Source organism: Pinus tabuliformis, chromosome 8, assembly GCF_031772625.1.
Source record: "Pinus tabuliformis cultivar Carrire ecotype Pingquan chromosome 8, CPIR1, whole genome shotgun sequence".
Lineage (NCBI taxonomy): Eukaryota > Viridiplantae > Streptophyta > Pinopsida > Pinales > Pinaceae > Pinus > Pinus tabuliformis.
The window spans coordinates 157,914,547-157,927,861 of NC_142294.1; the positions used below are offsets into that span (position 1 = coordinate 157,914,547).

At 40.8% G+C, this 13,315-nt stretch overlaps 1 protein-coding gene across 1 annotated transcript in view; it reads right to left on the reverse strand.

Annotated features, from left to right (window-relative positions):
* Positions 1-13,315, reverse strand: part of LOC149234617 (mitochondrial phosphate carrier protein 1, mitochondrial-like) — a 203,908-nt gene that overhangs the window by 40,191 nt on the left and 150,402 nt on the right. Inside the window, exons 4-5 of the mRNA XM_089371887.1 lie at positions 8,123-8,337; positions 7,863-7,987 (exon numbers count right to left, since the gene is read on the reverse strand). Of these exons, the coding sequence (XP_089228013.1) occupies positions 7,863-7,987; positions 8,123-8,337 (340 nt within the window). The remainder of the gene's footprint in view (positions 1-7,862; positions 7,988-8,122; positions 8,338-13,315) is intronic.

Genomic DNA, 13,315 nt, shown 5'->3' on the forward strand with positions numbered 1-13,315 from the left:
AATAATAATGTTATATTAAAAAAAATCTCCCCCCTTTCCAAACATAAATCTGATTAGCTCACTTTTTAGAAGAAACATATGAGACTCACTTTTATAAATAAGTGAAAGTCACTTTTACAATGGTACTTTATGAGCTACCCACTAAATTGTAACTTAAATAAAAGATAACGAGACTTTAGAATTATAAGTGACTCATTTTTTATAATGGGAGAGAACACTTTTACATAAAGTAACTTTAAAACATAAGCTATATGTGCTTTTTGAAAAGTAACTCAACAAAAAGAAAGACTTGAACCCAAGACCTCTATTCTCATAAAGTAACTTTGGACCAAGTGAGCTAGTTTAAAAGGTTAGTAATTTTTGGAAAAGAAGAAGGGGGTTTCTTTTTTTTTTTAGTCACTGAAGCTTTGGGGTGCGTGCTTACTTGAGAAAGCTCTTTTTTGCCTACAAAACAAAAAACACAAAACCCAACACGGACACAAAAAAAAACAAACCTTATGGCTTGAAGTTAGCTTTACCCGGAAACTAAATATTTTCCTCAATGTTTCTGATTTTTCGAGATCACACTAAGGCGCCGCTGAAAAGAGCATATGCACGAGAAAAATGCTTCCTTTTTGTTTCTGATTTGTTGAGATCGCACAGAGTCGCGGGACAAAGAGCATACACAGAAATGAAAGGTATAGATCCGATAATAAAAAACAGAGAGCTAAATAAACCAAAATAAACAAAGAGAAAATAACTAAAAACTGCAAATAAACATTGTATACCTTTAGATCTTAAAAATGACATAGCTAGGGCTAACGGAAACCTTTTCGCGTCAAACGAAAGGGGTTCCTCACTGGAACAGATGCTCCTAACACAATAGAGCAGTCCTCTAGGCCCGAAAGCAGTCACAAACAGTAGATCTAGGAAACAACAGTCAGATGCAGTTCTACCTGCTTCAGATTTGGAACACCAATGGATGCGGCCCTCAAATAGCTCTGATACCATGTAGGAATATACAGGGTAAGTTCCTCAGACAGAACACCAAAGGACACCGCTCACAAACAGATCACAGATCAATACACCAGTATTCCTGACGTGGTTAAAACCCTTAAAGAGGGAAACAGTCCACGACCTGAGCCAACGCGGCCACTTCAGGCAATTTATTAATAAAAGAATGAAAATTTACATAAGCTTCTCTCATGAACGTTACACTACAAATTGAAATGACCCTCCATGCTCTTTAAATAGAGATCATGGACCAATCGAGTGTTAAGCCACGGATCAAATGTCGGTAATACCAAGGAGAGAATGAACCGTCGAATCACTACATATCGTGACCGTCGGATTATAAGTTACAAAAGTAAATAGTAAAGAAACACACTTTACCTAACTCTACACTAGACCAAGTTATACTGAACTATTTCCTATGTGTCGGAATATCCTAACATCCCCCCTTAAGAACAGCTTGGGATAGGATTGAAGGATGTACAAATATGACACAATAGGAAAAGGAAGGAGGCATTAGAGCCTATTACCATTTTCCCAATAAGGGAGCCCGAGTAGGTTCTAAAGTTATTTGGATGAAGAATTGTTTAATTAGGTAGAAAATGTGTGCTTATCTGATCGACATTGCTTGTTTATTTTGCTTCTGTTGTTTAAGTTTTATCAAGATCCCAGTCATACTTTTTATTCAGTAGATATGTAATAATTGCTATGTAGGAAAATGCCAGATTGCTGGGTTCGAGGAAATTTAACAATTTAGTGATGCCATTTTTATTTTTATTCCATTTACTATTCCCCATAGAATTTTAAAAGAAAATGTTTTCCTATAAAATAGAGAGTGTGTGAATGTGTTTTAATACTGCAGTGGTTCTTCCTGTTAATTATTCCAAAACAGTTGAATGACAGATGTTGTTTATGTACAACAATAGATGACGCAGAACTCCCTGTGATTGGTGGCTTATACAATGTTTTTTGCAACTCTTAGTATATAAGATCTATTTATCAACTTGAGAGAGAAACTGATATATTTCATTGTTTATCAATTTTTTGAAAGAGCCACTAGCACAAAGTTTTGTTAGCACCAGTGATGAAATTGGTCGCAGCGAAGCAAGTTTCAAACTTACATTAGACTTTTTTTCCGTGTTCATTTGGGGTAGCATCAGATGTGCTCTAGCCACGAAACTTGGTGGAGAGGCTAAGCCACATGAGATCTCCAATACCCAGAAAGGGTTTTGGCAGATTCTAAACAGTTTATGAGATATTAAAATAATTAATATTTTTAATGGAGTCCTAAGTCTAAACTTAGGGAAATTAAAATATTAATGTGGATTAATATAAAACTATGTTAGAATGGTCCAAAAGAGATGGATCAAACCAGATCTAATCTTAGTCGTTGATTAGGGACTTAATCTCGGCCGTTGATTTGTCAACAAGAAAAGTATAAAAGGAGGCTTGAGGGTCACTTGGAGAACATACTGAGGGAGACCAGTGAGTTCAATTTCTGGAGCGAGGTTAGCTGAGAAATTGAACCAGTGGTTTGGTGAGAAATCAGGAGGCAGTAGGTACAGAACAGAGAGACAGGATCAGCTACTGGAGATCAGCGCTGAGACAGGAGAGGCAGACGCAAGGCCAAAGGGAGCCACGCAAAGGCAACAGAGACTACGCAAAGCCAACAGGGCCTACGTCATCCACGCAAAGGCTGCAGGAGTGACGCAGAAGGCCAGAGAGGCTACACAAAGTCTCAATAGGCTGACGCGGAGAGTTTTTAGGCTGACGCAAAGGGTTTCAGACCACGCAGATGTTAGCAGGGCTGACGCTAGGATTAGAAGAAGTACTAGAGAATGTCTATCTATGGGTAAGCCAGTTTGGCACCTTGTTGTACTAGAAAATTGCTGAATAATAAAATCCTCCTTCACTGCACCGGTTTTCCCACATTAGGTTTTTCCGGGGACATTAGTCCAAAATATCTATGTCAATGTATTGATTCTTGTGCATATGTTTGTTTTTGTATTACGATGTGATATCTGCAGTAGTATTTATTTTAATGTTTATTGAAGTGATTCCATGAATAACTTATGATGGAATAAGTAGGAAAAGTAAATCAACTGCCGCAGTGATAGAATTTTCACATGCCGCTAGCAAAAATATTTTCCCACAAGCCAGGAGGGAAGGGAACCCACTTTGATAACAATTGTTATGAACAGGATGGTTCATACTCCATCTTACATACACAACATAGAATAAAGAAATATATATTTATATAAATAAGAATAAAATGGTTGATTGATTACAATGAATGAATAACTTGGGCTTATATAGCCCGGAAAAGGTGTGTCATAGTGAATGGACACTCTCTTTAGCAGACCTAACTGGTAATTAATCACAGCAAATGTCTAAATTAGGTTCATTACACTATTCGGCTCTGGAAATTGAAATATAGAAAACTCTCACTCCCAAACAATGCAAATAGGAGTATGATAGTACAGTTTTTTCATAAAGTTCAAAACAGGGGAAAGGACACTTCTTAAGAATCATTTGCAGGTATAGAAACCAGACTTCGAACACAAAGTAGGTGTTGATTTGGGGTGGCATTGAATGTGCTCTAGCCATGAAAATTGGTGGAGAGGCTAAAGCACATGAGATCTCCAAGACCCAGAAATGGTTTGGGAAAATTCCAACGGTTTAGGAGATATTAAAATAATTAACATTTTTAATGGAGTTCCTAAGTCTAAACTTAGGAAAAATAAAATATTAATGGGTGTTAATATAAAACTAAGTTAGAAAGTTCCAAAAGTCATGGATCAAGCCAAATCTAATCTTAGTCGTTGATTAGAGATGCAATCTTGCTCGTTGAAGGACCAACAGGAAAAGTATAAGAGGAGGCTTGAGGGTCAGTTGGAGAACACATCAGAGTGATCAGTCATTCGATTTACTAGAGCGGGGTTGCTAACTAAAGTCGAATCAGTGATTAGCAGCGAGGGGTAGTGAGTATTGGACAGAGAGGCAGAGATAGTGCCAAGAGACCAATGCAGAGGCAGAGAAGCAGACGCAGAAGCCAGAGCAAGCCACGCAGAAATAGCGCAAAGGCCAGAGGGCCTGCGTCATCCACTAGAAGGCAGCAGGAGTGACGCAGAGTGTCCCAGAGACTGTGCAATGCCTCAGAGGGCTGACGCAAAGGGTTCTGAGGCAGAGGCCAGAAGGGCTGATGCAGTGCTTTAGTGTTTCTGGAGAGGGTTTCGTGAGGCAAGTTTTCTGAATACCTACTTCCGAATAGAGAGGTAATATTGTAGGTTATTTTTCTCTATTGGGTGAGCCAGTTTGGCACCTAGTTGTACTCAAGGATATACTGCATAATAATAAACCCTCAGAATTGTTGCACCAATTTTCCCGCATTGGGTTTTTCCGGGGACGAGTTGTCCAAAAATAACGGTGTCACTTGTGTGTTTGTTTTCTTTCAGCTGTTGATCTGTAGATGGTTGAGACTGTATTGTGTTTATTTCGTTATTTATATGTTTTAAATAACTTGTTCGTAATTAACAAGTAGAAGAAATAAACCAGAAGAATACAAATTAAATTTCTAACGGATAGACTTAGAAATTTCAACATGGTATCAGAGCGTGGTTGCAGATCACAGGAGAGCTGAAGGCATCAACTGAAGCAGAGCATTTGCAGTAGAAAACAACTGTCCCAGGTGACAGAAGTTACTCCTTGCAGAAAGCGACAGAAGAAGGGTTGACTAGGTCATCAGTGCAGGCCAGAGAAAGGCCAACACAGAGGCTGAGGAGGGCAGAAAAAGGCTCATGCAAAGCCACGTAGAGACCAGGATGGTTGACACAATTGGCTGAGGGAGCATTTTTTCCAGTGTCGGGATTGCGTAGAGCCTAGAAGCTTAGTCCTTCAGTTGCTAGGGCATAGGAAGCTGTGGGCAGTTTGCAGGAGTGAAGTTGGTGGGGTACTGTGGGCATAACAGTACCTAACAAGGCAAAACCAAGGTATAGGGAGTCACTACCGAGGCGGATTTCTAGCCAAGAAATCTGGATCGGTGTTGCAGGTGCACAAAAGATCAGAGAGGTACGACTTGATGATTGGTAGGAAGATTTCCAGAAGGGAAATCGTGACTCAGAGGGAGTCTAGCAAAGAACTTCCAGGCGGGAAGTAGAGACACTCAGTAGGAGTCGAAGAGAGAACTTCTGAAGGGAAGTAGAGAGACTCGGAGGAGTCGACAAGAAGAGCAAAGAGATGGCCATGAATGGGCTGAGGGATCAAGACAGGCTGGACAGGGCATCCAACTTTGTGGTCTGGAAGGCCAGGATCCTGTCCATTCTAGATAGACATCGCATCAAGGCCTTCGCCTTGAGAACAGTGGCGATCCCAGTTGACCCGGCTGATAATGAGAAGTACAAGGAGGCAATGGCCAAGGCGAAATGCATCATCCTTGATGGGGTCAAGGATCATGTGGTCCAACATATTGCCAAGAAGGAGACGACAAAGGAAATGTGGGACGCCTTGAAGAAGTTGTACCAACATACTTCCGTGCAGAGGAAGATGTTACTTGAGAATCAGCTGCGGTCATACCAGATGCAGAAGGGGGAGCAGATAGATCACTTCCTCGGGAGATTGAAGGAGATCCGAGACCAACTGACTTCCATAGGGGCCACGTCGGATGAGGAGATGTTGGTGAGGATCGCACTAAACGTAGTCTCCGAAGAGTGGGAGACATTTGTCCAGAGCATATTGGGCAGGGCAGATCTTCCAAATTGGGAAGAATTGTGGGCAACTCTTCATCAAGAAGAGATCAGACGACTGAGCAAGACAGGGAGTTGCAGCAAAGGAGTCTGGATCAAGAAGGAAGAGGAAGAGGATGCAGCTCTAGCATCTGCGGGAAAGCAGGAGAAGAGGAAGAAAAAGGACCTCTCCAAGGTCAAGTGCTTCAACTGCGGGTAATTGGGTCATTATGCGAACCAATGTCCAAGGAAGAAGAACAAGCGATAGGCATTTGACACTAAGGCAGCGCTAGGGAAGGCGAAAAAGGCGGTAGAGGAGGATAACGATTGTGCCATGAGTGCTCATGTACCTCTAGAGAAGAGGTGGGGAGACATCGAGTTGTAGTCAAGGAGACTACAGGTGATGAGGGGCAGGATCCTTGAGGTACCCAACCTCTTGGATTATACCTTGCTACGGGAGCCCCAAAGAGAGAGTAGTAGAATGTCGATAGAGACAGATGCAGATGAAGCGGCAGAGAGTGCTACAGTGCAGAAGTCTCCGGGAAGTGCGAGGCTAGCAGGCTGCAGTAGTGCGAGAGGCATGGAGAGTGTTGCAATAGTGCAGGATGGCACAGAGAGGTTTGCAGCGGTGCGAGAGGCAGGGAGTTGTTGCAGTAGCGCAGAGGCAGTAGAGGGAGCACTTGTTAGCGGCAGAGAGAGCTTCAACATCGGGAGTGTTTCTAGCCTGACAGGGATGTCAGTAGTTGGGTGGATCAATTACTTACTTCTCAGTAACTGAGTTGCAGTGCAGTAGCAATATGCAGTAGCACGATGCAACATGATGAGAGGGGGTTGCAGTGCAGATGCAGTGTTGGGAGAAAGGACCAGCAGCAGCACAGATGCAGAGGGAGCTGTCGTACGGATGCAACAGTGGCAGTGGCAGGGCCATGGGTAGCAGTACAGGATGTAGCAGCGCAGAGGATGTTGGGCGGGGAGGCCTAGCATCAACACAGATATCGGTGCCATATAATCAGAGTAATGCTCAGTGAGGAGTATTACTAGAGCACAGTCCTCGCTAAGAGGGAGTGTTGATTTGGGGTAGCATCGGATATGCTCTAACCATGAAAATTGGTGGAGAGGTTAAAGCACATGAGATCTCCAAGACCCAGAAATGGTTTGGGCAAATTCTAACCGGTTTAGGAGATATTAAAATAATTAATATTTTTAATGGAGTTCCTAAGCCTAAACTCAGGAAAAATTAAATATTAATGGGTATTAATATAAAACTGGGTTAGAAGGTTCCAAAAGTCATGTATCAAGCCAAATCTAATCTTAGCCGTTGATTAGAGATGTAATCTCGACCGTTGAAGGACCAACAGGGAAAGTATAAGAGGGGGCTTGAGGGTCAGTTGGAGAACACACCAGAGTGATCAGTCATTCGATTTACTAGAGCGGGGTTGCTAAGTAAAGTCGAATCAGTGATCAACAGCAAGGGGCAGTGAAAACTGGACAGAGAGGCAAAGATAGTGCTACGAGACCAACATAGAGGCAGAGAGGCAGATACAAAAGCCAGAGCAGGCCACACAGAGCCCAGCAGAGACAGCGCAGAGGCCAGAGGACCTGCGTCATCCACGCAGGAGTGACGCAGAGGGTCCTAGAGGCTGCGCAGTGCCTCAGAGGGCTGACACAAAGGCCAAGAGGGCTGACGCAGTGCTTCAGTGTTGCTGGAGAGGCTTTCGTGGGGCAGGTTTTCTGAATATCTGCTTCTAAATAGAGAGGTATTACCGTCGGTTATTTTTCTCTGTCGGGTGAGCCAGTTTCGCACCCAGTTGTACTCAAGGATATAGTGCATAATAATAAACCCTCAGAATTGTTGCCCCAGTTTTCCCGCATTGGGTTTTTCCGGGGACGAGTTGTCCTAAAATAACGGTGTCACTTGTGTGTTTGTATTCTTCAGCTATTGATCTATAGAAGAAATAAACTAGAAGAATACAGATTAACAAGTAGAAGAAATAAACCAAAAGAATACAGATTAAATTTCTAACGGATAGACTTGGAAATTTCAACAGTAGGGCTGCAATAGAAGAGTTGAACTTAAGCTGCTTGATTAGTATGTCATCCTTTGTTAAACAACAAACTACCAAATAATGACCACAGAAAGAATATACTTACAATCCACTTAAGACCTTTATCATGTCATAGGAAAACCACTGCATTGTGATAACAGGCCCAACAAGGGCAAAACGGATTGGGAGACTTCTGGTGAACAAATTAACTGCTCCGATGTTCTTTACAGCCTACAAAATCCATGACATTGCATATTACAAACCATATGAAAGAATTATGTTCTATTATTCAACAACCACGTGAAATTTACAAGCTCTAGAATTTGAAATACACAAAAAAGCCTAAAAGAGTTGCAAGAGAGAAACCTGAATAGTTGTATTTGCCTTTTTGTTATACAAGCATGAAACAATATTATCAGCAGGAGTTGCAAGGACAGTACCAACAGTACCGGACATGTACCCAGCTGTGCATGTTACTCCCAATTGTTGCATTATTGAACATTCAGCCTTTTGCTTCTGCACAACATTTTGGTATAGGAAATCGACTGTGTGTTCAAATGTTGAGAACATCATCATAGTAACTGCAAGGGAAGGAATGCGTCAAACAGCACAAAACTTGTGCAATCAAATGAGCATCACTTTAAGCCATTACAAGCTGTGTTTGATTTAAGTTTAAAATTACTCTAGTTAGACATGATCAGAAACATAAAGCTTAATTTTACAAACCTAAACTAGTAAAAGAAAATGACTTATAAAATCCCTTCAATAAACATTAGATATGAATTTGTGAAACAACAATTTAGATCAGACTATACAATTTTATTAAACATAACTAAGTTCAATTAGTCCTTACCTAGGAAGAGATAATCACAACAATCTGAACTTTCAACATTTGGTTGGTTTGTCTAGTTTTTGGATTTATTTTTCGGGAGATTAAGTTGAGAGGGTCTCAAATCAAAAATAATGCATCATTCCAACCACAGACAGACATACATTGAATCTCATGTGAGACAAACAAACAGCCCCATATGTAGATATAATGTTCAATTGGTATGCTCTGTTACCCCACATTTTGCATGAGACCTACACTAGTGAATCTTTTCACCACTTTGTGATTTTTATCACAAAGGCAGGTTCTACAGGTTGACGGAGCCTTGGCTGGCCTAGGGTTTATTCAATATTGTTTTCATTTGATACCTTGGTTGATAATGAATGTCTTGATTGATGATGGATTAATGGTGTTTTTCTTGGTACACTTGCTTATCATGGACAAAAAACATTGCATGGCCTGGGGTTTATTGTATTCATTTGATGCCTTGGTTGATAATGGATGACATGATTGATGCTATCTTGATGGTGTTTTGCTTGGTAAACCTGCTTATCGTGGACAAAAAACATTGTGCTTGATGATCTAGCATTCACATTGGCTAGAGGCGGATAGTACATGATGACACATCTCCTTTGATGGAACACCCTAGGATCTTTGGGTGTGTTCGACATTGTATTGCCATCTTCATTTGATTGGTTTCATGATGGCATAGGGCACTTGGCATCCTCTCCTTGCTATCAGTTATTTTAATGTTCATTTGGGTTTACCAGACATGATCTAGGCATGATTGGAGCTTTGGTTCAAGAACGTTGTAGGTCTCATGGATGATTTCCACATATAGATGGGATGGCTTGTGACATGAAACATGGTTTCATGTAAACTGCTCCCTTTCTTTGGCTCGCATGTGGAGGTATATACACACTTTATCATACACTTGATGCATATTTGCTTGACTTTCTTGATGAGTTGTTTGATCACTTAGATGACTTGGCATATGGCTAATATCTATACATGGCTTGTTTCAACTCCCTCCTCCACGGTTCTAGCATATTGCACATTATTCCACAACGGATTGATCCCTCACTTTATAGAGTTACCCCTTGGCACACTTATGCAAGGTTGTTACACCTTGGACCTTGAGCTTGAGTGGTTTGTTGGACACTTATTGATGCTTTATCGTTGAACACTCCACCTTGTAACCATGCACACCTTCTTAGACATCACTTTTTTCACTTGCCATCTCCGGAGAAATATCTTGCACACATGTTGAGGCATAATCCTATGTTATTAGTTGATGAAGCGCTGCCTCCTTTCTTCATGGAATTACTTAAACATACATGGCATGACACATATCGTCTTCATGGATTTGGTACCTTGTTACATGGATCCAACTTCTCAACACTTGATTTGAGGAGAACATCCACCTTTCTTGGAGCATTATTGGACACTTATTTATATTGTGGATGAGGATGTGCACCCTGTGAGATGCCACATGTGTTAGTTTTTGGTTATGGTGGTAGCATCAGACAGGTGCTCTAGTCTTAGATGGTGCTAAGAAGCTAAGAAACACAGGATCTCCAATACCCAAAAATGGTTTCGCAAGAAATGGCTCTGAAACACCTTAATTAAATTAATTGGCCAATAATTAAATTATTTCATAAGTTTAACTTATGAAAGTTGGTTAATTAAAGTTAATTAACTAAGGATGTTCGAGTTGCTATAGAGACTTCTAAAGATGAAGTCTAATTGATCTTAGCCATTGATGGAGACTTAATTTTCACCGTTGAAGTCTCAACAAGAGATTATAAGAGCAAGCAGCTCGAAGGGATGGAGAGAGACATAGTTGTGAGAGCATCAGCCATCTTGGCAGATCAAGCTACCTAGTTCGCAGCTTCAATGAGGGCACAATCCAAGCTAGAGGGAGAGCATCGGAGAGAGGGAGCAACAGCTAATCAAGGAGGAGGATTTCAGAAAATTTCCCAACATATTTCCAGTGCCGAAGAGGCAGGAAAAAAGAGATCGAATTCTTCGGCACAGAGAGTTGTACAGCTAATGCGAGTTAGCCAGTCCAATAGAGTGAGTTGCCGAAAAGGGTTCGTTTTAGTTTCCGAAGGCCAGATTTGAATCCGAGAGGCCAGATCTGAATCCGAGAGGCAGAGGGAGGCTAGACGGCCCAATATATGGAGGGGTAATAGTCACCATCACCAGTTTGTGGTATCATATTAGTGTGGGAGATATGGCATTCAAGGGGGGATAAACTGTAATGTCTTCTTTATGTAGCCCTTGTTCAACATTAGGTTGGGGTTGTTGGGGATGTGAATCTTGTGATGTAAGGCCTCCTTTTCATGGCCCCTATTCAAGTTAAGGGGGATGTAATCATCATTTTCAACAAGGCCAACCTTATGAATTCGGTATTTATACACCCACTCTTATCTGTATTTTGACCACAATCAACCTTATTTTGAGTTGGGTATTTATACACACACTCTCTCATTTTCGGCCATGGTTAACCTTATATTGAGTTGGGTATTTTACACACCCACTCTAGTTTGTAGTCTTCATTTTTTCTCCATGGCTTGTGTTCAACATAACGGGGGAATGTCGGTTGCTATGATAACTTGTTCTATATCAACCATGATGGTTTTGCCTCATGCATTTCATTTTCAATTGTTGATTGCTAACAACCTAACACTGATAAAAGGTGGTATGTGTTACCCCTCTTTCAGCAAGGGTACTCCATAAATTTTTGGCCACACCATATAAGCCCAAAGGATGTGCCTTATACCCTTGTACAACCATGTGGGTGTGTGTTATTGTTGTGAAAATGACTCTCAAATCCCCGTTGGTGTGGACAACCATGGTTATTCCTGATTTTGTTTTATTCATGATATGTTTAGTTTTGTGACATTGTTGACTTCCCCCTAGTGGAAAATAACTCCCTGCCTTGATGGGTATTCTTATATCCTAGGATGGTGTTGCAGCTATCATGGATTTGACACTACTTGGACTCATGGTTTAAGGGAGCACTTGCATCATAAAGCTTTGTAAGGAGGGTGATCATTGTTGCACCTATTTTGTCACAAGTCCAAGGAAGCAGTGGTACAAAAAGATTCAAAGACATAATCATCAACCAGTTCTTATGTCGTTGTAAACCCAATTTCTACAAATTGTAATGTAAATGATGTTAGCACAACCGTTTAATTATGTAAGAATCTAGATAAGCCTATGATTTTGGCAACGAATTTCATCCTAGGAGGTTTTTCGTCTCACCGCATTATGTGTGTCTCTAAACATGGATAATCGGCAAAGTTTTTCTCTCCAGCTTAAAACCCAAAGCAAGGGTGGAATTTATTAACAAAGGCTTAGGTGAGTCCTAGTGTTATATCGAGTATTTGTAAAAGTGGTTTGGGAATAATTTAAACTGTTATGAATAATTAATTCATAATTATTAAGTATTTTTATTAAAATTATGAAGGGTTATGGTCAAAAATTGTGACCAATCAACCTCGTGACCAGTCACTACCTATTTAGGCATACCGTCTGAGGGTTTGTAAATCATCATTCAAGTATTCAATTATTAATAAAAAAATATTACATTTACAGTATGTAAATCTATTAGCTATTTTCAGTGCTTATGTATAGTTTTCTACAGTGGTATCAGAGCAGTTCGTTCTCGATCAAAACGCTGCACAATCCATAATCATTCCAATCATAGTTCACCACTGCCATTCTTTCTCTATCATTCTTCGTCTCCGTTATTCCGCATTGTTTTTTCCTTGTCGCTTGTTCATCCGCTTCAGCCCTCATTGTCATAACCCCCACATTTACTTTGCTACCATTATTGTCTGTCGACCACGGGCACCCATTTCGCTAACCTTGGCGACTGTGCATCGTAGTCAAGCAGCGATGTTCCTTGGTTCTATCGTCGACCGTGGTAACAAGAATCCCTGACTCCCTCTACCATGCTACCTCTGTCGTCTTTTCCGACCAGTCCTGTCCATTGCGGGTTATTCCAAAACCCAACAACCTTGTTCCCTATCGTTCTCTTGGTTCCAAATCTTCCCGACAACCTATTCCACCTCATCGATCATGAGCCATCCGCTGTTAAACCCATCCCACCGTGCCACTGATCTTCCGACACCTCCGTTTGACTATCAATCGGTCCTCCTTGTTGGTCATCCCCGCAGGTTTTCCCCAGCCACAATTCGCCGATAATCAAAACCATTTCTCGACTGTCACATCGGTCAATTTAGTGGTCAACCACCGGTTGGCAATATCGTTGGTCATATCGTATATCGTTTGGTAATATCGTGGTAATATCTTATAGTTCATTTAATTAAATTATACCTTATATAATAAGGTCATATAATAGTTTTATTATAATTAATTTTAAAAAATAAAAATAACAAATGGTTCCGCCAAGAAGAACAAGTCGAAAATGGGAAATAATAATGATGACGCAAAAAAATATCAAGAGGACCACGACAAAGTACAACGATGCCTCTACAACGTCGAGAAGAAGCAGGCAGAATTAGGAGGGTCAAAATAGGCTATTGGCGACTCATGAAGGAATGGCAAATGATATTAAAAAAGTAAATAACATTGAGAGAATGTTGCTAGGCATACAGGCCCAGTTAATGGGAGGTCCAGCTTTTAATCATTTTATTACTCAAGAACCAACACAAAGTCCCAAGACTCCAAAAGGCGAAGATTTTTTAAATCATGAAATT